This window comes from Coturnix japonica, chromosome 2 (assembly GCF_001577835.2).
Source record: "Coturnix japonica isolate 7356 chromosome 2, Coturnix japonica 2.1, whole genome shotgun sequence".
Taxonomy (NCBI): Eukaryota; Metazoa; Chordata; class Aves; order Galliformes; family Phasianidae; genus Coturnix; species Coturnix japonica.
In genome coordinates, this window is record NC_029517.1 from 104,095,146 (window position 1) to 104,122,709 (window position 27,564).

The window sequence follows — 27,564 nt, forward strand, 5'->3', positions numbered from 1 at the left end:
TTTCATTGCAAATCCAGACAAGTTAGGGGTGTGGTTAAAAGAAAAAAAGCCAAAAAAAAAAAAGCTTGTTATTAGAACTCTTGTGTAAGATGCTTCATCCTGGACAGTATAACATTTGCACAGAGGAAGTTAATGTTAGCTGGGGTTCCATTCTCCCAGGAGATGTGGGATTGTTATTGGAATTTCATCTTACTGTCAGTCAAGGAAGTAAACAGTATCTTCTTGTCTCTGTTCTATTGGAATAAAAACATATAGCCTGAAAATAAGACGCCAACACAATTTTAGCCATTAGGAATCAAGTACTAAAATTGGAACCATTTTCTTTTCCTTAATTTACAGAGCATAACTTTTCTCCTAGTTCTTGTAGTATTTTATAGGACTGCTGTAAATAAGCAAGCAATAACTCTGAGTAGCTAGGCCTTCAAGGTGATTAATCACTAGAAGACTGATTAGGCTAGTGAGTCTAAATTTCCATAGCTGACTGGCCATTAAAATTATTTTATGAGAAAGTACAAATTATACAACCTTTTTGTTCTTCAGAATAAAAGTCATCATAACTTCAGTTTTGTTTTATGCTCTGGGATTTTCATGTAGATAATCATCATTATGTAATGAAATTTTTAAAATAATCCTGCATAGCTGTGACTTTACATGGTTGCCTAGCACTGATTCCTGTGTGATGGGGATAGATCCCAAGATTATGTTACGAGCATATTATTAACAAGCAGCACTATAACTTCTGCTCTTGATCAAGTAGTGTCTACAAACTTGAATATAAATTCATTATTAATTTTTAATTTAAAAATTACAATTTTATCTATTTAGTTGGTAGCTTGTGTATGACATTTAAACGTAGGAACGATTTTTTTTCAGCTGCTTGCAAGACCCTGAGTTGTATTAGCTTAGAAGAAAAAGAAAACTTCAAAGAGAATATGAATAAATGGAAGTTGCTTAGTAAATCACATGACCTGTACTAGTATTACTCTCTTTATTATATATCTGTGTGTATTTATGTGGTATTTGATTTTCTTTTTAGTACTGAACAAAGCTAAGGAGCTTAAAAGTGTTACAAGGCTGATTCTGAACCAAAATGTGGACTAGTGAATAATATATGAATAACAGTAAGATAGTATTTCTAGCTCAGCAGTGAGAGGGGTGAAAGATCAGAGTGGGTAGTCTTACCGAACAGAGCAGGTTCTTAGAAATTCTTCTTACAGCTGGAGTTATAGCTCACGTTCAGACTTTTTCTGTGATCACTTGCCAACATTCAGAGAAAGGTGCAGCATCCAAATGAAGAGGTTGCAGTGAGAGTTTTGCTGTAGCAAATCGGCCAACAAAGAGATGCAGCTTTCTCTTTATGAACCATTGTTTTCTACATCTGGTGTAGAAATCATGTTAAATCATGTTATACAAGTACGCATACAAGTTTCTTCATGTCATTACCTAGCATTAGCTAGGTTTGCTTTAAGACATTTGGTTCCTCCAATCCCCAAGGATATATTATGAGTGGCAAGTAGGTTGCAGAGCCTATTTGGTGCAGAATCATTTGTTTGGCTGCTTTACTTCTGAGACACCTGAAGGAAGGAATCTTAAGGGGACTAAATCTGTTGGCCTGTGCTAAACTTTCACTTGCACTGTACATTAAGGTTACCATGGTAGATATATAGCCAGGTCATGAATTCTGACCAAATTCTTGTATTGTGAACCATACTTCAAATGGGATAGGATTCTGGCTGACTTCAGTATTTCCCATACATAAGACTGCAATAAGTAAAACAATATGCTCTGTAAAACTTAGATCACTCTCCTACTTGCCTGGATTCAGATTTATTTCACCTTTCTCAGGCACATAAATTGGCACTGCAGTCATCCTGAGCACCCTGTAGAGGTACCCCCATCTTATGTATGGGAAATACTTTGAGATCTCTTAAGGAATGGAGAGCAATTCAATGGAAGTTTTACTTTAGTTTTACTGTCTTGCAAATGTGTGATTTTAACTTTTTCTAAGAAATATTATCCATATATACTTGCAATCCGTGCTATTTTAAATTCTGCTCTTCATTAGCAGCCTTGGTAATGCACTGCTAATATGGCTGAACAAAGGCAACGTGCTTTGTCAACATCAGGGGAAGCACTATATGGAATCCTGGCCCTAGAGAAGGGAGCAACACATGATGAGATTAAGAAGTCCTACAGGTATGTAAGATGTGTTCTGCAATGTGTCAAAAACACAGGCAACTTTTCTTTCTTATTGAAATTGAGGCAGTGTTGTGCACACACTGGGAGTAGCCTTCCATAGAAGTTTACAGAGCTATAACACTGAATGTGTTTGCTAACATTTTTATATTTAGCATCTTGTAGCGGCAAACCAAAATTACTCTTAAGATCGTGCTTTATTTCCATTGGGGATTTTTTCCTTATTTTACTTTGGATTTGTACATGTGTGTGTTCATACTTCTTCCTAATTTTTTTCCTTTTTGGACTTAGCTTCTGCCTTTGTGGGATTCGATGCTTCAAAGTGCTAAAATTGTCAGTGGTTGAAAAGCTAATGTTGATTTTACTATGTCATCATTAACTTGAGACTGAAGTTGTCAGTTGCTTAAATCAGTGGCAAACAAAGAGTCTAAAACTGCAAAATAAGAAAAAATCGATAATCAGCAAAATTGCTTCTTAAATTAATCCAACATACTCACTCTTCAACACTGTATTGTTATACAAGTTCTTACTATAAAGTAGTTTATTCTAGTTCCAAGAAGCAGAGAAAAATATACTGACAGTAGGAACCAGCATAGCAATTTACATTTGAGTTTTATTTGCCACAACACTTGGCAAAGAAAGTTGAAGCAGCTGATATGCTTACAATGGAAAACCCTTCTGAGTTACTTGCACTTCAGACATTTGTTGTTACAATTTCCTTCTCCTCTGTAAGACTGAAAAAATTCAGAGATGATTCTCTTTGAACCCATTCATTTAATAGCAAAAGTATCCTGTATGCTTTACCTTAACTGCTTGAATCCAGACAAATGGCAGGTCAGACTGTTGCTGTTGAAGAAAGCTGATCATGTTTGTAAAGCACAACCCTAGAATAACACCTCCAGTTCTTGTGTTAACATCTTTTCCAGAAGTATGTTGAAAACTGAAGCCAATTCACAAAAGTGCATGATGATTCATGGACTACAGTAAGAGAGAGAGATAGAATGAGGACAATCAGTTTATCTCATCATTAAACAACACATAAAAAAAGCTGGTAACATATTTGATTACAGTCTGTAAAGACTTTGAAAAGGAATAATGTTAAGTGCAAGGGGGTTCTTCAGTTTATGAAGGGAGACATAACCAAAACCAGCTGGATGGACCCTAAAACCAATTAAGCAATTAACCAAAATGAAGTATTTGGTTTTAAGTGAGTGTAACCAGCAGCTGAAACACACCAGCAAAGGAATTTCTCTTTTGAAAGAGAAGGGGGGACTTTAAGTAAGTTTTACTCAAACAGAAGTTATCAACATGATGTATTCTACTGCTGAAATTTAACAAGGCCTAGAAGTAAGTCTAGAAGATTTAATGGGTCTTTTTGCTCTTAAATCTGTTCTGCTGCTACTATAAGAGAAAGAACATTAAAGGTCATCAGTGAAATAGATGTTCTTGACATCAAAATATGCCAGGTGTGTATTTAGAGGCTTAATAAATATAGTAAAATGTCTAATATACCATTGTAAAGGACATTATTTGTTGCAGTGTATTAGTGAACCAGATTCAACACACTGTCAAATGTAAGAACATATTTGAACTGAAAAAGAGGTTATGATATAGATCTTTCTGCTTTATCGTTTAGCTTGAATTTTTCTGGGACTCTGTTTTTTAACAAATTCTATCTCTCTATCTCTGTTTCCTAAAAAGCATGTGTTCAACAGAGGCAGGAACAGTAATGGACAGCCAAACTATATGCACAGCGGAAGCAAAACTATATCATGGTTCTCTTGTCTTGCATAACTATCCCACAGGGGGATAAACTTACTACAGTATCAAATTCACTCACGACTTGCACCTCCTGTGTCCCAGTAGTACAGCCTAGCTCTATCTTCTGTATCAAACCTTGTGCTTTCTTGTTGCTTTTCTGTTTAATATTCTGTAAAGGAGGCCTTCTTTAATCCCCAAAGAAGAGAGTTGTCATGGAAGAATGTAGAATGAAATTAACTATGTTTAATGCTGAACATGAATATGGGTGATTTACACAACGATGTGTGATAAAACTGACAGTAGTGCTTTATCCATCTTTATTAGTAATTATAGCAAAAAAGGGACTGCTTCTAACTAAAGTGGAAATGTCAAAGGGATTCACTTTTAATGAAGTAGCTGTAAATATTTGCAAGATAAAATGATGAGTCAGTCTCACAGATTTGTTTTAATTATAGATTAATTTATGCTAATCCAAAAATCTGCTGCTGAACTGGTATTCTTTAGTATAAGGTATGAAACCAGCAATACCTGATTCTGAGTTTCCTGCCATTATTAATTAAGTCAGTATTAATCATACTACCACAGCCCAGGGCAAGATTTACTTTTTAATAAACATGACAGAGTTACCTCTCTGTGCTTTTATTTGGAGTTTGGCACAATCTAATTTCTCAAGCAGATAATGCTAACGGGCTTTTAATCAGCAGAATTTCAAAGGAGATCTGTTTAACTTCAGTTCTCTTAAAATATAAATAAATAAATAAATAAAATCCTTCTTAGGGGGGAAAAAAAAAAAGGCATAATAACTTAAACTTTCCATTGACTTCTGCTTTCCATCCTGACAGTGGAATAGTATGCAGAAATACACAGTATTTCCTGTTTTCTACAGAAGCTCGAAAGGACCCAGTTTTGAAAGGCGAAAGCATAACCTGGTCACAAGCTCAACACAAACAATAGGCACAACTACGTATTATTGAAGTAAAACTTTAGATATCACAGGTTTTTATGTTTTTAATAATATTTAGGCAGTTCTTCTAGACAGTAAATCCCAAAGTGAGAAAATATCTGCATTTGCAAGGGAGAAATGCAAAAGTCCTTGACCTTTCTTGTATGAACAGAGGATGGAGAAAAAAAACATTCTCTAATAGTAAAGCTCTCGAGATTTTTGTAATGCATGGAAGTCTATGAAGTAATTTTATCCTACAAGATTAATATGTCCATGTATAACACTATTTGAATAAATTAAAAAGTGAAGGATAAAATGAACACAATACAAACTTAACTGCAATGAATATCACAAGAACTTTAAGACATAGGATACTAAGCCCACACCGTAGATGAAGTAGTAATAGGAAAGAAAAATAAATAAATAAAAAATAGCATGATATATGTGCTATAATCACATTGCAAAGGGTTCCATTAATTTTGCTGTTACTAAACTCCAAAATAAAAAACGGCACAAAAACCTTCTTGTTTGTTTGACAGCAATATGAAAAAAAATAATGATTATATCTCTTCAGTAATAATCATGCCCCATTCTATGTCATCTTCATGCCAAACAGAGCTCAAAAGACTTGGAAATGTCCTTTCTATAACCTCTGTAAAATTATAAGGGATTAGTACAAAGTAAGTCCCCATACAAGCCTCTCTTCAGACTGGAAAAGGACACTCCTCTGATCAGATAAGAAGTACGAATTCATCTGTCATGCAGATACTATTACAAACTAGTTATCTCTCACAAATAATTTCCTTGAAAAAGGAAAGATCAAGTCAAAGACCAGTATCCCAGATCACATACAATACAAAATCAAGAAAAAAGGGAGGTGCTCTTGTGAAAACCTCTTCTGCTTCATTGAGGTGCACCATTCTTCTTACGATTACCAGAGTACAGGCAATTTCATATTGGATAGAGAATATTTTAGTAAGTGGTCACAACATGGGACTCTTCTTTGCTCCACACAAAACCTTCACTTCTCCACATTCAGGAAAACTCTGCATTCACTGTGGTCATCTTTCAGGGGAAGGTCTGCTACCCCCATAAACATCCTGCTGGCATGCTCCTCACATTACTGCACTTCCTCAATGTCCTTGTACACCAAGGCCTGAAAGTGGGCATTGGTGTCTTTCCACCTTTTGCGCATGTGGTGAGGAACTGCAGTGAACCCCGTACTTTCCTCCAGACCTCATTCTGTACTTCAACAACTTACGTTCTGGACCTCTCTTGTCTTCTAAAGCCCAGGCACAAGGAGATTTCCTGACAGAGCCCTGGAGACCAAATATCCCTTATGCCAAGAGTATAGGCAAGGAAATTAAAAGCACTGGAGAATGCGGGCATCGATCCCGCTGCCTCTCACATGCTAAGCGAGCGCTCTACCACATGAGCTAATTCCGCAGCACACAAACACCACCTCACCTCACCTTGACCATCACATAGCAGCCCCTCACCCACATGGTCCTGCACTCAACTGTTGCCCTCCCAGCACTTTTCTTTGCCAATCACACCCAACAAACACTTATTTCAAGTGGTGGTGGTGTTCTCTTCAAATAAATAGCTAGTCAAGATCCACAACACCTGCCCTATCTTCTATGCAAACTACAACATGGTTGTCTTCTCCATTGCATACCAGAGCTCCAGCCTCAGATTTCTACCCAGCATACAGAGGTATCCCAGCACATTTCCAAGGGCCGTGGGGAACCCTTATGCCAAGAATGCAGGCAAGGGGATGAAAAGCATTGGAGAATGTGGGCATCGATCCCACTACCTCTCACATGCTAAGCGAGCGCTCTACCACTTGAGCTAATTCCCCTGCACGCAGCCTCCACCTCAACTCATCTGTCACACAACCAGCCCTCACCCACATGGCTCAGCACACAACTCTTGTTCTACCGGTACCCTTCTTCTTTATGCCGAGCAACACGCTCAGTGTCTAGGTGGTGGTGCTCCTGGTAAAATCACAGCTGCTCTACACTAATAGCACCTGTCCTATCGTCTACACAAACCACCACATGCTGTCGTCTTCTCCACTGCCCACCAGAGCTCCAGCCCCAGATCCTACCAAACACAGCATGCGTGCCCAGGTTCCAAACGCCCCAGTGCCGCAGACTCAGTTGTGTCAAGAGCCAAAAGAGCATTCCTTCGAGCTGGAGTTGAACCAGCGACCTAAGGATGGCCATGCAAGGGAGCCTACAGTCCTCCGCTCTACCAGCTGAGCTATCGAAGGAATCACAGGGACCTGCCCTGCTCCACACCCTTCATGCTCCCAGACGCGTTATTCCTACGTCATAACGCAGCACAGCAATGCCTTGGCTTCCATTCCACACCCAGACACACTCAACTCCTACAACACAACACCTTCACCAGGACTTCATGCACTCACCTCACTAGGGGCACCACCTGAAAAACAACACCGCAATCCTGAACACTCATTTTGTAGCCAGAAACACAGGACACACATCTCCAAGTTACTTCTCTCAATCTCTGTCCACTCACTTTTCACTTCTGCTCTGCCACCTCATCGTCATCCGTCCACTCATCTGCCGCCTCGGCGCTCTCAGAACAACTGGAACAATCCTGCACAACATCCCATTCTTTCCAAGCTCTGCACTCAGTGCTGTGCTGAGATCCTTCTACTGACAAACTGCAGCTCTTAGAAGGCTTGGGTTTTAAGAAGAGGGTTATCAGGGCACTGTAGCCAAAATTCATGCCAGCAAACAGAGGCAGCACAGCCCCGGTAGACAGAATTCTTCCGCGGTGCTTCCCTGACAAGAGAAAGTCTGTTCATGCACTTCTTAACAGCTCTATGATCCAGTGAGCTTTGCTATTCCTTCTCAGAAATTCCAGACTAAAATGCAGAATCCTGTTTGCCAGGAAATATGCCAGTGTGTGTTCGCAAAAAGGGATTCTGCTTCTCTGCAAAGATAACTCATTTTCCATGGCACTGCTAGTTCAATATTGAATGATCTTTTCTTGTGGTGAAAGGGCTGTCGTCCCTTAAATGTCCTACTGGCCAGCTGGTGTTCTGAACTTTCATATCAAACGTATTGTCTTTGTACACTAAGGCTCCAAATGGGCATGGCACTCTTACTACCTTTGCACAACTGATGAGATGTTGCTGAGTACCACTTTCTTAGATCTGGATTCCATTCTGTACTTCAACAAGTTGCTTCGTGGAGCACTCCCTGTCTTCTGTAGCCCAGGCATACAGAGGTCTCCCAACACATTCCCAGAGGCCATGGGGAACCCTTATGCCAAGAATGCAGGCAAGGGGATGAAAAGCATTGGAGAATGTGGGCATCGATCCCACTACCTCTCACATGCTAAGCGAGCGCTCTACCACTTGAGCTAATTCCCCTGCACGCAGCCTCCACCTCAACTCATCTGTCACACAACAGCCCTCACCCACATGCTCAGCACACAACTCTTGTTCTACCGGTACCCTTCTTCTTTATGCCGAGCAACACGCTCAGTGTCTAGGTGGGTGGTGCTCCTGCGGTAAAATCACAGCTTGCTCTACACTAATAGCACCTGTCCTATCGTCTACGCACAAACCACCACATGCGTCGTCTTCTCCAACTGCCAACAGAGCCCCAGCCTTCAAGATTTCTATCAACACAGCAATGCCGTGGCCCAGGTTCCAAAACGCCCCAGTGCCCCAAGACTCGGTTGTGTCAAGAGCCAAAAGAGCATTCCTTCGAGCCGGAGTTGAACCAGCGACCTAAGGATGGCCATGCAAGGGAGCCTACAGTCCTCCGCTCTACCAGCTGAGCTATCGAAGGAATCACAGGGACCTGCCCTGCTCCACACCCTTCATGCTCCCAGACGAATTCTTCCTATGGCCACAACACAGAAATGCGTTGGCTTCCATTCCACACCCAGACACACTCACCTCCAACACCTTCACCAGGACTTCATGCACTCACCTCACTAGCAGCACCACCTGAAAAACAACTCCGCCTTCCCAAACACTCATTTTGTAGCCAGAAACACAGGACACACAACTCCAAGATACTTCACTGCAACCAAAATATGTTCCACTCTCTTTTAACCTCTGCTCACGCAATTCATCAGCATTCAACCACACACCTGTTTCCTCAGCATTCTGAGAACTGCATCAGCATTATTTCCAGTCTCAGTATGCCTGCAGAGCTAAGAACATCTGTACAATCATGTCTACCTCTAACAAGATACGTGTACTACTAAGATGAGGAATTTCAGAACCTTTGCAGACAAAACTCCATTTCAGTCTGCCAGCAAGTGCAATTTACAGGACCCTTGGCCCCACTTATTCTGCTTTGTTCTTCTGACAGTAGAAGGACGCTATCTTCATACGTGGAGAACACCTTTTCTGCCTCGGTAATGTGCACCATAGTTCTCAGAGTTTTCCAGAATAAGAGTAATGTCATATTGGATGGAGAACGTTCCAGTAAGTCATCACAACATGGGATTCTGCTTCTCTAAACTCAGTCTGTTCCCCAAGTTCTGAACACCTCTACAACCATTGAGGTCTTTTCTCAGGGGAAGGACTACTGCCATCATAAGCATCCTGCTGGTATTCCCTCACCTTACTGCACTCCCTCAATGTCTTTGTACACTAAGGCCCCAAAGTGGGTGTGGTACCCATGCTGCCATTTTATAAGTGATGAGATTATGCTGAGAAACGCTTTCTTAGATCCAGATTCCATTCTCTACTTCAACAAGTTGCTTCCCATTGTACTGCCACTGTACAACTGATGAGGTGATGCGAGAAACGCTTTCTTAGATCCAGATTCCATTCTCTACTTTAACAAGTTGCTTCCTGGAGCTCTCTGTGTCTTCTGAAGCCCAGGCATACAGAGGTCTCCCAGCATATTCCCAGAGGACGTGGGGAACCCTTATGCCAAGAATGCAGGCAAGGGGATGAAAAGCATTGGAGAATGTGGGCATTGATCCCACTACCTCTCACATGCTAAGCGAGCGCTCTACCACTTGAGCTAATTCCCCAGCACACAAACACCACCTCACCTCCCCACAGCTCTAATCACCTCTTATCCACATGTCTCAGTACACAACTCATCTTCTTCCAGCACCCTTCCTCATAAAGCCAAGACACGCTCAATTTATTGGTGGTGGAGCTCCTGGTAATGTCAGTGGTGATCAAACCCAAGAGCACCTGAGCAATCATCTACAACAATAACTACACAGCATCGTCTTCTTAAATGCCCACCAAAGCTCCAGTCTCAGATCCTGTCAAATAAACAATGTGTGGCTATGGTTCCAAATGCCCCAGTGCCGCAGACTCAGTCAGGGCAAGATCCAAAAGAGCATTCCTGCAAGCTGGAGTTAAACCAGCGACCTAAGGATGGCTGTGCAAGGGAGCCTACAGTCCTCCACTCTACCAGCTGAGCTATCGATAGGGATAGGGGGAATAGGAAGAGGGCAGAAGAGGTCTTAGGGTGTGTTGGTTTTCTGGAGAATGGCCAGAGATTGTCTGCCTGATCCCTCTAGCCAAGCATGAGTTTTAAGAGCAACGTCTCTCCTATTTTTCACTCTAATTGCTAGGTTTTGTTTTCAGCTAAGAAAAGGAATAGATTGCACAAGCTACTTAAATACTTGGATGGCACATTATGTCATTAGTCATTCAAGAATTAACTTGTTTTCCCAGTTTTCCTATTTCATCTTTTATTACATTTGAGGTACCATCTGAACAGTATATTAAATATGACTGAACATTAGCTTATTTATTTTATCAGAGACACGTTTAAGGTGTTAGTTATGATCTATGAGATGATGATCTGAGTTCATTCTACACAACTGGAGAGACTGTTGGCAGAGGCTAATCCCAGGCTTATATCATTCATGATATTGCCAAAATGTCTCCAAGATATGAACTTGCATCAAGAGCAAAGCACTTGCATTTTACTAGGCGAATAATGCGTGCTGAGACTTCAGTAGAAAGTCAAGCAGTACCCCTCTCAGAGGATAGATTTGTTAGAGTAAACGTGGGCACATAGCCTTCGTATCACTATTTACTTATTTGCTTTCTCATTAATAACTTCGTTTGCTTGTTTGTTTTGGTATAATGGGCATGAAACACTCAGAAAGAACCCTGACAAAATATCACATAGCCGAGCTCGGGGGAGGATGGCGGAATGAAGTGCATTACTCAAGCGGTTTTAATACCACTAGAGGTCAGCACTAGTCATTGAATAAATGTCCTGGGAAAATCTCATTGCCACTGCTTCGAAGGGAGGGCAGATTTTCGAAAAGATACACGTCTGTGCTTGTTCTGCAGGTACACGTGAGCTCACACTACTCCAATGCGCTCGGAAGCAAATGGCTTCTCCAAAGCTGCACGTCCCCAGCGCTATTTGTGAGCCAATGGTCCCGCGCTGCTGCTTACAAGTTGTAGCTGCTCTGAGATGCCATAGCAATGAGTGCAGTCAGAGAAAAGTGACAGCACTGAGCTCTGTCCCAGCAAAGGCCTAAGCAGCACAGACAGCCCAAAGCAGTCAGCAGTCAGCTTCTGCTGTGCTAAGACTGTCTCAGAAAGGGGCACTGGTGAATTAGGCCCAAAGACAGGCATTAGAAACTGGGGCTAATTCACTATGCCTGTCCATCATGTATTTCAGAAAAGATGCTCTTCCAGCTCCTCAATTTGTTTTTCCTCATCACTGTCTCAGCTCCTGCAAACACAGACGATGCTTATAAAAATTTAATAAAGTTACTACTGGTAAAAAATCAAACACTTGCTATAAAGATAATTTTGATGAGATAAACATGGTTTTTTAAAAAACAAAACAAAACAAAACAAAAAACTTTCTCTAAATGTTTATCTTTGTTGAAACCTGCTAATGGATGCAAATCAGCTGGCAAATGTAGTGCAACAAATGGTTGTGATTTATTATCACGCTAAAATCTGTTCTTTCAGCATCTCTTCGTCACTGACCTTGGGAGCTGACTAGGTATCAAGGCACAACTTTCATGCCTAGTGTAACTTCCATTTGCAGTGGCACTTTCCTTTCACTCTGCATGCATTAGATTTGGAAATAAGAAGGCCCGGGGTGAACACAGTGTTCAAAATAATTGAGTCTATTTTGCAATGCTTTATTTGTATCCATGTAAATAAACATATATGTACACACTACAGATTTTCTTTTCCTTGTGTTGGTGTTTTGTTTGTTTTTTTTTCCCCCATCTTTAAGAAAACTGGCTCTGAAATATCATCCCGACAAGAACCCTGACAATCCAGAGGCTGCCGAAAAATTTAAGGAGATTAACAATGCTCATGCAACACTGACGGATCTCTCCAAGCGAAACATATATGACAAGTACGGATCCTTGGGGCTCTACGTGGCAGAACAGTTTGGGGAGGAAAATGTTAACACTTACTTCATGCTCTCTAGCTGGTGGGCAAAGGTAAGCCGTTATTTTCTGTTGAAAAGCAAGTAGTGCAATGCACACAGGTACCTACATATACAAGGAACCCTTTGAAAAAGCTGTTATTTGACAAAGAGTGGGATCGAGATTAAAATGCTAACAGAAGCTTAATTAAACAATAATAAATATCAGAAAATTAACAGTGGCAGATGCAGCATCAGCTCAGAAGAGAGCTAATATAAAATATTTTCTTTATCTTTCTAACTTGGTAAATAGTTGAGTGCACATTTTGTAACACTTTCAGACATTAATTAGATTTGAATCTGGTGCTTCAGGTTAACTTTGACTTTCTTTTCTGTAATGACTAAATAAAAGTGACTCATTGTTCAAAAATGAGAAGTCCCACTTACGTGACAACCAGTTAATAAGTTATTTCAGTACAAATATAGCTGTGTTCTTTGCTATATATAGCACTCAGCTTAAGCAAGCAATAATAAATACATAACACTGTGGGATTATGGTGTCATATATGTGCCCTGTCAGTTTGTGGCGAGGGGGTGAGAGAAGGGATGTGGAAGAAGTGAGAACTGGGGAGTGGAGGAAGAGATCAGGAAAAGAAGAGCATGATGCATCAAATGCTGATACATTGCTCAAGGGAAAACACATCACGGAGTGCTCTAGTGATAAGAGTTGTGTTTGTGTGCTCTATTATGTCACTGTTGTCCCCCGATGTTTCTATATGTCAAATTCTGGTGTTTCAGCAGAAGTGAGATGTTACAGAAATGCAAGAAACCAGCAGGATTGCAATAGGCAAAACTCATGCTCTCCCTACCAGTTCCCAGCAACAAAATGACCAGAAGGCGAGGGCTCTGCTGGAACAAATGGAAAATGGTCTGAACTGCATGAAGCAAGCATGCTATGACAGCTCTGATCTGAGATCAGTGGAACATGCATTGCTGTGTTTATGATGGATCAGACCAGTGCTTCACCACTCTGTAATAGGGAGATCACCTGGGCAGTTCTGTGGGTATGAGATGCCATAATTTGTATGTTGGATCACATGGAAATGGTTCAAATGTCAAAAAATTCCCTAAAAAATATCCAGCTAAATTCTTCTGCAGGCTGGGCTCCCCCACTGCTGCTTTCTGCCACCGATGGATTCTTCCCTGTTCTCTTTGCTGTCCTTCTACACTTTTCTTCAGCCTCTTTGTCACAGCTCGTGTGCCAGGAAGCATTCCCTTGGAGCCGAGAGAACAGTTGTATTGACTCCTCTAACAGTCTTGATAAATAAGGTTTTCTTCACATTTAGCTTTTATTTCCTCTTCTGCTTGCCGACTGTTAACAGAGATTTTATGAAGTGTAAGATCCTCTGTGGTTACCATATCAGGAACAGAAATAACTGCTTTGGCTTTGACTCATAAGAACAGCAACAGATACTAGAGAGAAACTAGCAAATCTCTAAGAGCTAAAGGGGTGTGTGGATAGATTGAAGGGAGCTGTATCCTAGAGATGAGAAGAGATATGCTGAATATTCCAGAAAAATCTGTCACCGTTTCCTGGGTTTTAAGAATACCCAGGAAGAATCCAAAATATGCACCACCTGGGGATCCAAAATCCAAAATACACATCACCTGAGGATTGCTGTGAGCAGTCTCTGACCCTCCTCCATCCCAAAAACTCGCCACCTCTAAAGCACACACAGACAGGTCACCAAATGTTGTTTTTTTTCCCAAACTTTTTTTTTTTTTTTTTTTTTTTCCTCATGTACAAATACCGGGTCAGTTTCAGGTTTTTGTATTATCTATCAGAATATGATTGAAGTTTGACTGCAGATGATTTCCGTATTCGTAATTTCTTCCATTCTGGTCTGAAAAAGGTAGAGGCAACATCTTTTGCTCCTTATCTTCTTCAGCTACCAAAATTCCTGGTAAATCCTCTTCCCTATCACACTCGCACTCAGAACATCTGACAATCAGGAGGAGGTGTATCATTAGAAGTAAAGAAAATCGGATGAAAAGAGAAATGCAAAGTGAAAATTATGTTTTTGGAAGTGTCATTCTTAGCAGCCATATTAATCTCAGAACATACTAACGTGAATAATGGGTACTTGAACTGCTCATCCACTGGCAGGCAGAGGAGTTGTTCATTCAACTATTATAGCAAAAAGCAATTTTCCCTCTTCTGTGAAGAAAGTTTATTGATCACATTAGAGTTTCTGATTTACCAACCATGATATTTTAAATTAAAAATACAAAATAAAAATTACACATTTAAAATATTGTTAATAAATTCAAGTATATATTTGGCTTTATACACGTCTATTCATATTTTTCATTCTGTCACTTGTGCTGATTTTTTTTTTTTGTTTTCTCCATTATGGCATAAATGATAAACACGCATTTAGCTTCTTTCAGGGGTTCTGAGATTTCTAACAGTTTCAGATGTCGGTTAAAAGGAAAATGTTTTAAAGCAGTATGTCTGAGTCCTTCTAGTCTTTTAAAACCATCTTGACCACTCTTGGTATATCTGTGAATAGAATGGATTATCATTGGCCTTGAGCCTGTAAACATATGAATGGTAAATATTATGCATGTAATGATCTTATTACCTTCAAAGCCCAAGTTAACGCTGCCTGAGACATAACTGTTATTTACACAGCTTCATTGTCAAAGTGTGACAATATCCTGGAATCTGGGCTTTATTTCTTCTTCACCGACATATTTATTTATGAACATAACTGCAAAAGCATGTAGGTCAAACTGTATGTAGTAAAGTACAGCCTGGATACCTATAACACTGAAGCTTAGATATACCTACAAGCTAACTCATGCATATCTGCTGGCCACAAAGGCGTTCTGTCTTTATACAAGCATATTCCACATATCAGCTCTAATTCCCCTTTCAGGAACATCACTGCTTCTGCTTTTCTCTTATATTACTTTGTCCATGAAGACATGTGGAGGGTTCAGGTCCAGGCCTGGGGCACCCAGAACAGGAAGGACACTAAACTGTTAGAGCATGTCCAGAAGAAAGCCACTAAGATGGTCAGAGCACTTCTCCTATTAGGAAAGGTTGAGGGAACTGGGCTTGTTTAGCTCAGAGAAGGCTCCAGGGAGACCTCATTGCTGCCTTCTGGTACTTGAAGGGAGCACAGGAAGGGGAAAGGCTGTTTACAAGGCTGGATAATGATAGGACAAAGGGGAGTGGTTTTAAACTGAGACAGGGGAGGTTTAGGTTAGATATTAGGAGGAAATTTTTCACTTGGAGGATGGTGACGCACTGGAACAGGTTGCCCGAGGAGGTTGTGGATGCCCCATCCCTGGAGGCATTCAAGGCCAGGCTGGATGTGGCTCTGGGCAGCCTGGTCTGGTGGTTGGCGACCCTGCACATAGCAGTTGGGTTGAAACTGGATGATCATTGAGGTCCTTTTCATCCCAGGCCATTCCGTGATTCTATGATTCTTCTCCACCACACACAGACCTTGCTCAGGCCTAGGCACATGCATGGAACACCAGAAGTCAGTGCCATCCTACAGGCTCCCCTCCAGCATCCCCTGTCCCACCATCACCATGTGGCACTCAGTGGAGCACAAGTATTTGTGGAGTTGTGCTGGAAACCCAGACAGTGACCTGATCTCCAGGAAGAAAACCTCTGACAGTTTCTGGCTGAGAGATCTGTCTGTGTTCTCTGTTCTCCACCCCTACAAGCCATCCTGGCTGTGCTAAAGCCTTCATACTTTGTGCACCAGGGATGAGAGTGATTGGGCAGATGTTGGTGAGAGATTCTTGTTGCCAAAGTTCCCAGCTCAAGAACTCACAGCTCAAAAGGTCTAATTTAGGAGCTGTCACCTCTGTGCTCCTGTGCAGGCTAAATAGGAGAAATATCTCCAACGGGCAACTCAAGTCCTTCTAGAGCTGAATCACCCTCTGGAAGAGCTTTTAACTTTCTATCACCTATGTGGGAAGCTCATGGAGACAACAGTCCTAATTTAGATGCCTTAGTTTAGTGCCTAAAGTTATGTGGGATGCAGCTGGGTCTTTGCTTCTTTTTCTCTTGGCTTTGCTATTGACAAGAACCTGCCAGTAAATAAGCATTTGAGAAAAAGATCTTGGGCAAATGAGTCATTTTTAAGATGGAAATGAGTCATTTTAAGGTGGGTGCGGTTTTGCATACTGCCTGGAGGTGTTTTCCAAGGGCCGCCAGCTGAAGACAGACTTTGAGGAGTTGGGCATGCAGGGACCTGTTGGTTGGTGGCAGACGTGGTCTTGAGTGTCACATACGAGCTTGTGGGTGAGGAGGGAGTTTCTCTGATGAGCCTCTTTGCAAAGGCTGCCACAAGTTTCAGGAAGGTCGTTGCTCATGGAGTTTTCCTCCCCCTGTCTTTAACCCAGGGTCTGTTTGCAGTCTGTGGCCTCCTGACTGGCTGCTACCTCTGCTGCTGCCTCTGCTGCTGCTTCAACTGCTGCTGTGGAAAGTGCAAACCCAAAGCACCCGAAGGGGAAGAACAGGAGTTCTGTGTGTCTCCAGAAGACCTGGAAGAGCAAATTAAGAACGACATGGAAAGAGGTGTGTGGCTTATTGTGCAGTAAAGCTGTTCACAACAGTCTGTAGAGCTTGTAGGCCAAACGTTCTGCTTGTGATGTTCAGGCTGGTTCCAGACCTCGATGGGGATGAGCCAACTCTCTCCAGCTAACGCCATAACCAGATGAACTTCTCAAGTTGCATGTTAATTAAAACCTAAACATGGCACCAATAACTATCTCCTCTAACTCTCATTAGACATAAACATTAGAAGTCTCAGGGCTCATCTGAAGAGATGTTCACCCTCTAACCCCCACACCCCTGTTGTTTCATATCCTAGATCCTGCATGTATGCATCAGGCTCTGCCTGGGTGAGTACTTGCCACATCTCACCTGCCTGAATTAGCACATCCAGGTTTCATTCAGGTAAAATCCATTGCTTACTGACATGGGCTAATGCACCCATTCAAGAAAAAGCTTAAGAAAAGAAAGCAGCAGAGCCTCCAACATTGAGGGTGTGCAACAGCCTAAGAGAGCCTGAATGGGAACCACCATGGCCCTGCCTCCTCTACCCCAAGCTGCTCTTTGTCTTCTGCACTGACAGTAGCAATTATGAGACAGAGTTTTGTATGGCCAGTTTTGCCTTTGCCCAGTTGCAAATTTAAGTAAACTATGATTAATATTACATTTTCTTATGAGGAAAGACCTAAGCAGTCAGCTTACCCATGTTTGCTTCTATCATTATGGAGGGCCTTATGCTGTTATATTCCTATGTTGATTACGCTTAAATTAGCATAATGTGACTGCAAATGTCACATTTCCTTAACAGGAAGAGTTTTTCCCTCCCTTTTCACACAAATTTACCCTTCCATAAATATGTCACAAAACCCTTATAGTAATTGAAACAAATGCTATTTATATAACCAATATGTCAATGAATGTTCTTTTTAGATTGGTTTTGCCTACAGGCATGTCACAATAAATATAGCCAGCTTAAAAATTGATCATACTTGATCACTCAGTGCAAATTCCCCCCCCCCTCTAAAAAAAAAAAAAAAAAAGAGTGGAACATTTATAAACACAATGCATTACTTTAAATAAATATAATGTACTGTAAGACATTAAGAGAGAGGCATTCAAAGTCAGGCTGGACGGGGCTCTGAGGAACCTTGTTTAGCTGTAGATGTCCCTGTTCATTGCAGGGGAGTTGGACTGGATGACCACTAAAGGTCCCTTCTAAACCCAAACAATTCTGTGATTCTGTGATTCTGTGATTAAGGACCTGAGAACTGCAAACATAAAATTAGTCTTGATGCTAGTAAATCTATTATGAATCTATGACACCATAATCAAGTCTGAAATAAGAAGGTAAAACTCGGAAGGATAAATTTTTTTAGTTCTGTGCGTCTCTCTCTTTTTGATATTTTAGCTTTTGTAATTCAGCAACCATTTTGTTGTCCCCAGAATCCAAAAATCCAGAACTAATTTCCTCAGAGTCAGGAAAAAATGTGGTCTCTCCTTTTGGCAATGGTGATGTTTATTGACACAAGTTCTGAAATTTTAGGCCAGCTTCCTGTCCCTTTACTCCTACCAAGTCTCACCAAAATATCAATTTTTTTTTTTTTTTAAAAAAGACCGCGTGTTTACCAAAGTACCTGTATGTTTTAAGTACTTTGAAGACAATATTAAGTATATAGGTAAGGCCTGAAGAAATCTAGTTATTTCTGTCTTTCCTAGATATCTCTTCAGTCTTGCAATATTTTCTTGCCCATCAAAACCAGCGTGCTTAATTAGAGTAGAATCCTCCACATTTTAGAGTTAGATGAAAAAGAAAACGACAAATCAAAAATAAAAGCAAAAGCTTCATGACAGAGGAGGATGTGAACATTTTTTCTGCAACTGATAGGAAAATAGGTGGGGAGACCTCACTGTGGCCTTCCAGTATTTGAAAGGAGTGTATGAACAGGAGGGAGTACATCCATTTACGAGGTTGGATAGTGATAAGACAAGGGGGAGTGGTTTTAAACTGAGACAGGGGAGATTTAGGTTAGATATTAGGAGGAAGTTTTTCACCAGAGGGTGGTGACGCACTGGAACAGGTTGCCCAAGGAGGTTGTGGATGCCCCATCCCTGGAGGCATTCAAGGCCAGGCTGGATGTGGCTCTGGGCAGCCTGGTCTGGTGGTTGGCGACCCTGCACATAGCAGTGGGGTTGAAGCTGGATGATCATTGTGGTCCTTTTCAACCCAGGTCATTCTATTATTCTATGATCTAGAGAAATGAGGGATAATTGGTTTTAATTGGCTTTAACTGCACTTCCCTTCCCTCTTTCCCCCACCAGAATTTAGGGATGCTGGTCAAAAAGATTCAGGTGACTTATAACAGCAAAGAATGGGCTTTTTTAGTAGACGTCTTCAAATTTTGAGCCAGATAAATGAATACTTCCTTTATGTAATGATCAGAAATGTTCCCATAGGTAATTCAAAAGTGAATGTAATCATTCCTGCAGCAGATTTCATTTTGGAGGAGGAAACAATACAAGAATCCAAATTCTTCTCATGCCCTCTGCCCACAGACTGAGCACTCTGGCTAGTGATTAATTTCTTTGCTTCCCGCTGTGCCCGGCGTCTATATTATCACTGGCCAGAACTTTTCTTACGAAGGTCAAAATGTAGATTCTAAAACTAAGGCTATACTTAGTTATATCCACATTTTTGATAGCCATTCTTTGCTTTTCTGAGGAAGACAACAGCGGTAAAACATCTCAATTCCTGATGATAAAATCCTCTGAGAGCAACTCTACCAGTTCTTGCTGCGCTCAGTGGGAGCTGCTTGGAGCCAGCCATTCTGCTCAGAAAAGGCAATATGCATGTTCTGGGAGTAGAGGGTTAGACATGACATTAAAAAAGCATCAGGTACAGTAATCTGTATCACACCCCAGTTTTACAGATGACCTGAGACCCTTTGACACTGGCACAGGGAAGCATCATGCACATGTCTGCAGTGTGGGCGTGTGGTGTATGTTTATTTTCAGATGCACGCACACACTGCAGGTCGACAGATTTTGCTCCTGTCGAAGGCAACTCTTGTGCTGGTTTTTGTGGTCCCAGGTGAGATGATGTTTGAATTTGGATTGCCTTGGTGTTTCAGTGATGCACTCAAACTGTTTGTCAGGTTTGCTCCCCTCTCTTGTTTCGTTATCACTGCACGATGTTTCTAGACCAACTTTAGTTTTACAGAAAATGAAATCCAAAAGAAAAGAAGGGGAAAAAGAACTTGAATAGCAAAATAATCTCACAACTCAGAAGCAATAAGTTTTTAGCACTTCATTGTCTCCTCCGCACTCCATATGATACCAATGTAGGCGAACAGTGAGCAAGAGCTATCTATAGAAAGCAGTTTAAACTGTGAATTCTGCTGTACCTCCATTCTGCAGCTCTCCATTAACAAGCTATATTTATTCAGTTTATTATGCCAGAGGTTCCTGCTCTGATAAAAAGCATCATACATCTTAGAAAGGTGCAGACAGCAAAATATTTATGGAAGGTGTCAGCTCAGGACTGTCCACAGAGCAGCTGGAATCAACACAACATTTTTAGCGGGTTCTGTTCCCTTGCTGCACATCTGGATATTACAGCAACATTAACTGCTGGTCCCTGCCCTCCATAAATGATCTTCCAAGAAATGAACAACTTGGAGGCAACGGAGGGTGGGAGTGAGTGCTGCTCAGAAGACTGGAAAATACATAGCAATGTAAAAATGGATTGGAGCTGCCAAACTAATGATAACTTGCACTGAGCTCTAAGAATTAATTACTCATGTACTTTTAGAAGTTATGAAACATGTCTGTCTTTGTCCTTGTGTCTAAATTAGGAATTGCCCATACAGAGAAGCTGCTCAGCATTTAATCATCCTTGCCTTTCACATTGTAGGAGTCAAAGCAGTTCTGCCCGCACTGGGGGGAAGCCGTATGGCATGCCGTTAGGTTCCTGCTCTGGGTTAAGTTACTTCTGTACGTTACATCTTCTGCCCATGATTCATCCCATTACTGCCGTGTAAACAAGAGGAAATGTCAGATTATGATTTTTTTCCTAAGCACTCCATCATATGGGGGAAAAAAGTCATAATTTGTATTCAATTACTCTAAAGCCTGTGTTAATATCAAGAGAGAGTGCAAAGATTTTCATAGGAAAGCACCTTCACCCAAACTGCTGAACCCTTCAGAGGTAAAGCACACTCTGAGACCCAAGTACAGAAAGGTAGCTTGGAAAGAAGCCCAGGAGAAAGGCAGATAAATGGTGTTCATCATCAGAGTGAACATCAGCCATTGGGGAACTTCGCAAGGGCTGAACTTCACTCTGCAACAAATGTATTTTTTTACAGATATATTGGGAAACCGAGTATATAACTGAATGGAATGAGAAAGCACAAAGTACCAAGAAGTCATATAGTGATCGTATGAGTTCTTGGCAGTTCCAAACTCATCAAAACAATAGTTCTCAAAATCCTACTGAAAATATATTACATTGGACTTCAGAATGCAATTTAACATTTTTATATGCCTTGCTGGCTTTCAGGATGCCTGATTTCTCCACTCCCAAGCACATTACTGCTCCCGCATTTCTGTTGTTGTTGTTGCTTTCCTTTTAACTCTCTTTTTGCTTCACTTTTACCTTTGTCTTCCTCAAGACTCATTCCTGGCCCACTCCTGCACACGCTGCCAAGGTCAGTGCTTGCTGAGTCACAGCAGCACTCAGTGTGTTCCTACATTTGCTGGAACAAGCACTTGTGACTGGAACGGGCAGGGACCCTTATCTGCCAACCTCTGCACAGCACCAGGTAAAGCCACTGCCCAATTTAATAACAATAGCCACTCTGAAATTTGCTCTTACACCTGGACAAGGCGTAAGAGCATCTGTGGATGCTGTGTGAACATCACTGTCTCTTCAGCAGGCACACGACGGTCTCTGAAGCCAAGATTAAGCCGTAAGCCAGGACAGCAGATGAAATGCTGTGGTGCCAAAAAGAAGTCTGACTTTGGCAGCAAGTGAAGGATTCTTAAAGTAATTTTTGTCTCCTTCCTCTGTTTAGATGGAGAAACTCCTATTGTGCTTCAGCCGACAAACGCAACTGAAAAGACGCAGCTCATAGGGGACAGCCATCGGAGCTACCACACAGACTCCTAGAGCAGGCACACACAGCCTGGTGGTGCTTCCCAGCCAGTGTCACAGCAAGGAAAAACGCGTGACAAGCTCTGCAGCCTGTACCTGTAACTAACCAAGAGTAACCTCAGAGTCATTTCCTGTCAAGGTAGAATCTCCCTCTAGGCCACTTCAAGTAGTTTCAGATCTACCCTCCGTGAAGAGATGCCTACAGCCAGCGCAGAGCTCTCACTGCTTCAGACTGCCCTCTTGGCACCATCTTCCCTCTACAACACTCTCCTTGGTGCAACTGCTCTTCTCCCTGGCCCTCAGTTGGGGCTTCACATCTCAGACGTGGTCTCCAGACACACCAGCCCCATCTCTGTACCCTGGGGAAGATTTCTTTCTAAGGAAAATCAGTGGCAAGGCTGGTGGGGCTTCTGCAAAGTGGAAGCACTCCCTGGAAAGCAGGCAACACCTTAATGATATCAGCCCAATTCTGGCAACTGGAAATCTGAGCCAGGGTGATGGGCTCCAGGGTCATTCAGGTGGTGGGAACAAAGCAGATAACTCCAAACTCAGGAGCATCAACCATCATGATACGCATGTAGGCTCTGTATCCTCCTGCACACATGCAGACCATACCTGCACAAGCTGCAAACACACCAGGGAGAGGATTGCTGGCCCTGGGCTCTCCTATCCTCACCACCAACACAAAGCTTTCCCATTCCTGCATGGATGGATCTGCTGCTCATACTGTGCAGCCTCAGCTTTTCCATTTGCAGCTGCAATGTGCTGGAAGTTGATTCCCAGCCAACAGCTTTTTGCAGCCTTGCTCACTGCACGGTGCCCCTGGCCACTGTCCACACCACCCTGCTGGCACTGGGATGGCATCCATGCCACGTGTGCTGCCTTGTGGGACAGTGAGGTCTTGTTAGGGCAGAGGAGCAAGCGTCCTCCTTGCAGTCTTTGCCTTAGGTGAGCCTGGGTCCTCCTCTCTGCCCCTGCTTTAAGAATATACTTAAATATACAGGGGCATTAAGAATATACTGCATGGCTTTAAATGAATCAGGTGTATGCCGCTGTGCAAATCAGTGGAGTTACGTGTGGGTACAGCTAAAGCAAACATAGAGAAATGAGACCCCTCATTTGTAAGAGTTAAAGAAGAAACTCTGAGATCTTAAACTTAGAACTTCACTCATTTAACACAGTAGTTTAAGGCTTAGACAGATGAATTTCACTTTATTGATCATGTTACATCAATCACTGTCAGCTCTCTACATTTGCTATTTTTGTTCCTCTAATCACAGTGCTGTGGCCCAAAGGGGGAAGTAATGTACCACTAAATATAGAGACCAGTCAACGTATAGCTAGTCAAAAATCTTATTCTCTTCTTTAAAATTGGATTCGGTGGTTGTGAAACATTATTGTCTTCCTTCTATTCTCACCTTTCACATCAAATGTCATTTAGTGGCAGCTAGATATATGAGAAAAGAGTGTGTTTCATAGCACTAGCAATCACTCCAAGTCAAGAAGTTCTACTTTCAACATTTCTTTACAGTTCCCACAATGCATGGATATTTAAAAAGCCATCAGCTCTAGTTCAGAGTACATGTCTGTTCTCCAAGCATGGGCACTGGGGCCACCTGATGTTTGCATAGTCCTCAAGGAAATCTACCTGCGAAGTCTCCCGTCCTGCTCCCCTTGAAGCACCTTTGGCTTCACCAACAGCCACAGATCAGGCCAGGGAAAGAAGGGTAAATCCCATATCAGTAAAAGCATTTTGGCAGATTTAATCCCATACAACACCCTTGATGACCCTCAGGACCCCAGTGTATGTGCCAGGCCCGAATCTTACTGAAATCAAGGAAATGGTTTCCATGGGCTGGAGAAGTACCATAAGTCACGTGGTTCTCATTCACTCTTTCTAAATAAGAGATTTTGCTTGGGAAAGATTTATGACTCTAACTTGCAAAGTGATGCAAATACAAGCGAGCTGCTGCATGTTTGCAAAACCCTTTTACTGACACGAGGATCTGAACAGAAGAACCACAAGAGGTATTATCTAAGACAGCCAAGTAATAATAATAATAATAAACATTGTCCAAGCCACTGAGTGGGTTCTTCAGGATTTATAGCTTGGATACCCGAACCCACAGTTAGGCTTCAAAAAGACAAGGTGGATTTCAGGGTACTGGGGTGTTGGGATCGGCCATTTTAAGGACATGAGGAGAAAGGATGAATAAGGATTTCAGGATGCGGCTGTTCCTCGTGGGCTCACTTGTTTGTTTTGCTTTTCAGAAAAGCTGCTGAAGGGAACACAGCTGCGCTTACATGATCTGTTTCTATGTAAAACTCAGTCACACACCCGTTAATTTTCTCACAAGGTACAGTTCCTCAGGTTTTTGTTCTATTGTGCTGCTTTTCTTTAGATGTAAAGGAAGATGTGTTCCAACCTACCTTTCCCGTCAAACCCTCTGACTAATAAAGCTTGCACGTACAAATTGCAGCACTCCCTTTACTTTTCCAACCCGTCAACAACTTCACTGCAGTAACCAACGAAGCAGCCTTTGAGACAGCTGTCCAAAAGGAAGGCAGTAGCACCCGGGAAGGTTCAGGTTGGGTATCAGTAACAAATTATCATAGAATCATAGAATTACCAGGTTGGGGAAGACCTTGAAGATCATCAAGTCCAACCGCAGCCTAACCAGTACCCGAACTCTAAAGACCCTACACTAAATCATATCCCTGAGCACCACATCCAAAGAAAGGTGCTTCCCTGTGACTTGCTTTGGGAGGGTTTGTGGTCAACTGGGGTGATCTCGTGTCTCATTTCCCAGTGCTGCCGATGGTCAGAGCATCGCAGCGAGACTCATAGAGGTTAACAGTGCGGGCGGGTCTGTTAAGGGAAAAACAAAGAACCGGCGGCTGTTTAAAGAGTAATTAGTTCCAAGTACTTTTTCGGGAGCTGCGGTTCTAACTGTGGTGTAGGAAGGACAGCGCCCGGTCTCACGTACTGTAAGGGAGGGGAAAACAAAAATATTGCCGTCTCCTTCGAGCCGGAATCGAACCAGCGACCTAAGGATTCCCGCAGGGAACGCCACTACAGTCCTCCGCTCTACCAGCTGAGCTATCGAAGGGACTTGGCGATTGGCGCTCCGGCGCGGTACATCAACGTACTGAGCGGCTGTTCGGTGACGCACGAGCGGCGGGCTCTAGGCGGCGGGGAGGGAGGGCTCGGAGCATGGCGGGCCAGTGGCGCAATGGATAACGCGTCTGACTACGGATCAGAAGATTGTAGGTTCGACTCCTGCCTGGCTCGTGTTTTTTTTCCCCTCTCCTTTACGCGCACACGTATTGCTGGCTTCTTTTAACCCGAGCTCCTCGTTTCTTACTACCTGCACCCAGCGGAGAACTGCCTCTTGCAGCCTGCAGGGCAGTCACCGGCAGCCGCGGTCTGTTGCTCCCTAATTTGGGAGTTTTGTATTTCCAGTGGGAAAAAAAAAACAGCTCTGTTTATTTGAATAGTGCCAAACGGCGCTGTGCTCCCATACAAACAGGTAGAACAGCCACCCGGGCACAACGCTGCTGCAGGGCCGAGCGGAGAGACACGGAGCTAAAACAAAGCGAGCCAGGCAGGAGTCGAACCTACAATCTTCTGATCCGTAGTCAGACGCGTTATCCATTGCGCCACTGGCCCCGCACATGAGCCGTCCCCCTGCCGCCGCCCGCTCAGCAAAGCGCCCTGTCGGTCGCGGCGCTGCCCAGCTCTCAGTGCCGCCAGGCCGCGCACTGCGGGACCGAGCCGGGAGGGACGCGTGGCACCGCCGGGCCGCCCTGCCGACACGCACGCACACTGCCCAAGCACCGCCGCCCCCCGCACGGCCCGGCCGCTGCCGGCACAACGCGGCTGTAACTCAGCGCCACGCAAACAGAGGGGCGGGACCTTGGGCGGCCGCGGGCCAGCGCTGCGCAGGTCCCTTCGATAGCTCAGCTGGTAGAGCGGAGGACTGTAGTGGCGCTCCCTGCGGGAATCCTTAGGTCGCTGGTTCGATTCCGGCTCGAAGGAGACTGTGTATATTTTTTCTTGAGGACACTTTTCTGATCTATTATATGCGTGGTAGTGCGCTTGCTTGGTATGTTCTGAATCATAAAGCTAGCGCTCATATTCTGCTTTCTTTTTTCTTTCCTGTCTTCTGTTGTATTGCTGCCCTTTATCCTCCTTTCCTTCATTTTCTTTCTCATTACAGGTGCTACAAGTGTACGGAACACTTGGCAAGGACTCCTGGCTGACAATAAGTACGCGTGTCTCGAGGCAACCGGCTGCCTGCATTGTAATGGAAGAAAGGCAGGTTTCTCCTTCAAAAGAACGTGGAACGGGTGTTCTCCACGTGAGAGAGTGCTTTGCAGATACGAGTGGAAATGAGAAAGGCAGGAAAATTGTCCATCAGCAGACAAACAGATCAAGCTCAGCCAGAGTGAAACCTCCAGGCTTGTAGAATGAAGTTAAACACTATGTGTTAAACCTCTGGCCCCCATATAAGGACTCTATTGATCAGTACATTTGTAGGTACTCACATTTTTATTAGTACCCGAGAAGTATAGATACAAATGCTTTTCTGTATAACTGTAATGAAGCACAAGACAGAAAGATATTGAGGCCCTGGAGCGTGTTCCAAGGAGGGCAACAAAGCTGGTGAGGGGTCTGCAGCACAGGCCATATGAGGAGAGGCTGAAGGAGCTGGGAATGTTCAGCCTGGAGAAGAGGAGGCTCAGGGGAGACCTTGTTGCTCTCTATAACTTCCTGAAGGGAGGTTGTAGTGAGCTGGGGGTTGACCTCTTCTCTCGTGTAATCTCGTGTACCCTGTGGTGCAAGTGGTAGAAGTGCTGCTCTGCTACACAGGAGGCTCGAAACCTGGGGGTTGGACTCGATGATCTCTAAGGTCCCTTCCAACCCGCACCAGACTGTGATACTGTGATATATATATATATAATCAGTGATAGAGCTAGAGGGAATGATTTCAAGCTGCAGCAGGGGAGATTCAGGCTGGACATAAGGAAATACTACTTCTCAGAAAGGGTGGTCAGGAACTGGGATGGGCATGTTGGGGACGGGTTGATGGTAGGATTCAGTGATTTAAGAAGTCTTTTTCCAACCTTAATGATTATGTGATGATTTTAGTCTCTTGAGCTATGTCCTTATTGAATTAATACATATATAATTGTTTGGCTCAGCTTTCCAGTTGTCTAGGATGTGCTTGTGATTAAATAACTGTGTATGTAGTGTTAGTAAGCACTTCGTTTTGGTGTCTGAATGGGCCAAGAAGACAAAACAAAGCAAAACAAAAACAAAGAGAAAACAATAAAAAAAAAAACAAAAAAAAAACGAGCCAGGCAGGAGTCGAACCTACAATCTTCTGATCCGTAGTCAGACGCGTTATCCATTGCGCCACTGGCCCCGGGCGCCGGCGGCATCACAGGCGGTGATGGGCCGCGGGGCGGGGCGAGGTGCCGCAACTCCGGCCTTGGTTCCCCATCGCTGAGGGGAAAGTGATGGTCTCATTTCGGGATGGAGAGAGCGCAGGGAGGGATG

At 43.0% G+C, this 27,564-nt stretch overlaps 1 protein-coding gene and 10 non-coding genes across 11 annotated transcripts; 3 read left to right on the forward strand and 8 right to left on the reverse strand.

The window, feature by feature from the left end:
• Positions 1-1,999: 1,999 nt before the first annotated feature.
• DNAJC5B (DnaJ heat shock protein family (Hsp40) member C5 beta) lies at positions 2,000-22,685 on the forward strand. The gene is made up of 4 exons (XM_015855671.2): positions 2,000-2,196; positions 12,136-12,349; positions 16,702-16,876; positions 21,922-22,685. Exons 1-4 carry the CDS (start codon positions 2,090-2,092, stop codon positions 22,014-22,016), a joined length of 591 nt encoding a protein of 196 aa, XP_015711157.1. The 5' UTR covers positions 2,000-2,089; the 3' UTR covers positions 22,017-22,685.
• On the reverse strand, positions 6,689-6,761 carry TRNAA-AGC. The gene has a single exon. It is a non-coding gene; the product is annotated as a tRNA-Ala (tRNA).
• Positions 7,087-7,175, reverse strand: TRNAY-GUA. The gene is given in 2 exon segments: positions 7,087-7,122; positions 7,139-7,175. It is a non-coding gene; the product is annotated as a tRNA-Tyr (tRNA).
• On the reverse strand, positions 8,234-8,306 carry TRNAA-AGC. Its single transcript has one exon. It is a non-coding gene; the product is annotated as a tRNA-Ala (tRNA).
• TRNAY-GUA lies at positions 8,642-8,730 on the reverse strand. The gene is given in 2 exon segments: positions 8,642-8,677; positions 8,694-8,730. It is a non-coding gene; the product is annotated as a tRNA-Tyr (tRNA).
• Positions 9,862-9,934, reverse strand: TRNAA-AGC. Its single transcript has one exon. It is a non-coding gene; the product is annotated as a tRNA-Ala (tRNA).
• A 2,336-nt stretch (positions 22,686-25,021) lies between the features above and the next one.
• TRNAY-GUA lies at positions 25,022-25,111 on the reverse strand. Its single transcript is given in 2 exon segments — positions 25,022-25,057; positions 25,075-25,111. It is a non-coding gene; the product is annotated as a tRNA-Tyr (tRNA).
• A 109-nt stretch (positions 25,112-25,220) lies between these two features.
• On the forward strand, positions 25,221-25,293 carry TRNAR-ACG. Its single transcript has one exon. It is a non-coding gene; the product is annotated as a tRNA-Arg (tRNA).
• A 305-nt stretch (positions 25,294-25,598) lies between these two features.
• Positions 25,599-25,671, reverse strand: TRNAR-ACG. Its single transcript has one exon. It is a non-coding gene; the product is annotated as a tRNA-Arg (tRNA).
• A 279-nt stretch (positions 25,672-25,950) lies between these two features.
• TRNAY-GUA lies at positions 25,951-26,040 on the forward strand. Its single transcript is given in 2 exon segments — positions 25,951-25,987; positions 26,005-26,040. It is a non-coding gene; the product is annotated as a tRNA-Tyr (tRNA).
• Positions 26,041-27,357: 1,317 nt separating this feature from the next.
• Positions 27,358-27,430, reverse strand: TRNAR-ACG. The gene has a single exon. It is a non-coding gene; the product is annotated as a tRNA-Arg (tRNA).
• Positions 27,431-27,564: the final 134 nt, after the last annotated feature.

What these genes read in the sequence shown, in the direction of transcription:
- DNAJC5B (XM_015855671.2), top strand. Translation starts at nt 2,090, where the DNA reads ATGGCTGAACAAAGGCAACGTGCTTTGTCAACATCAGGGGAAGCACTA. An exon ending in TCTCTAGCTGGTGGGCAAAG is followed by an intron (nt 12,350 to 16,701) that starts GTAAGCCGTTAT and finishes TCTTTAACCCAG; the next exon opens with GGTCTGTTTGCAGTCTGTGG. An exon ending in TAAGAACGACATGGAAAGAG is followed by an intron (nt 16,877 to 21,921) that starts GTGTGTGGCTTA and finishes TCCTCTGTTTAG; the next exon opens with ATGGAGAAACTCCTATTGTG.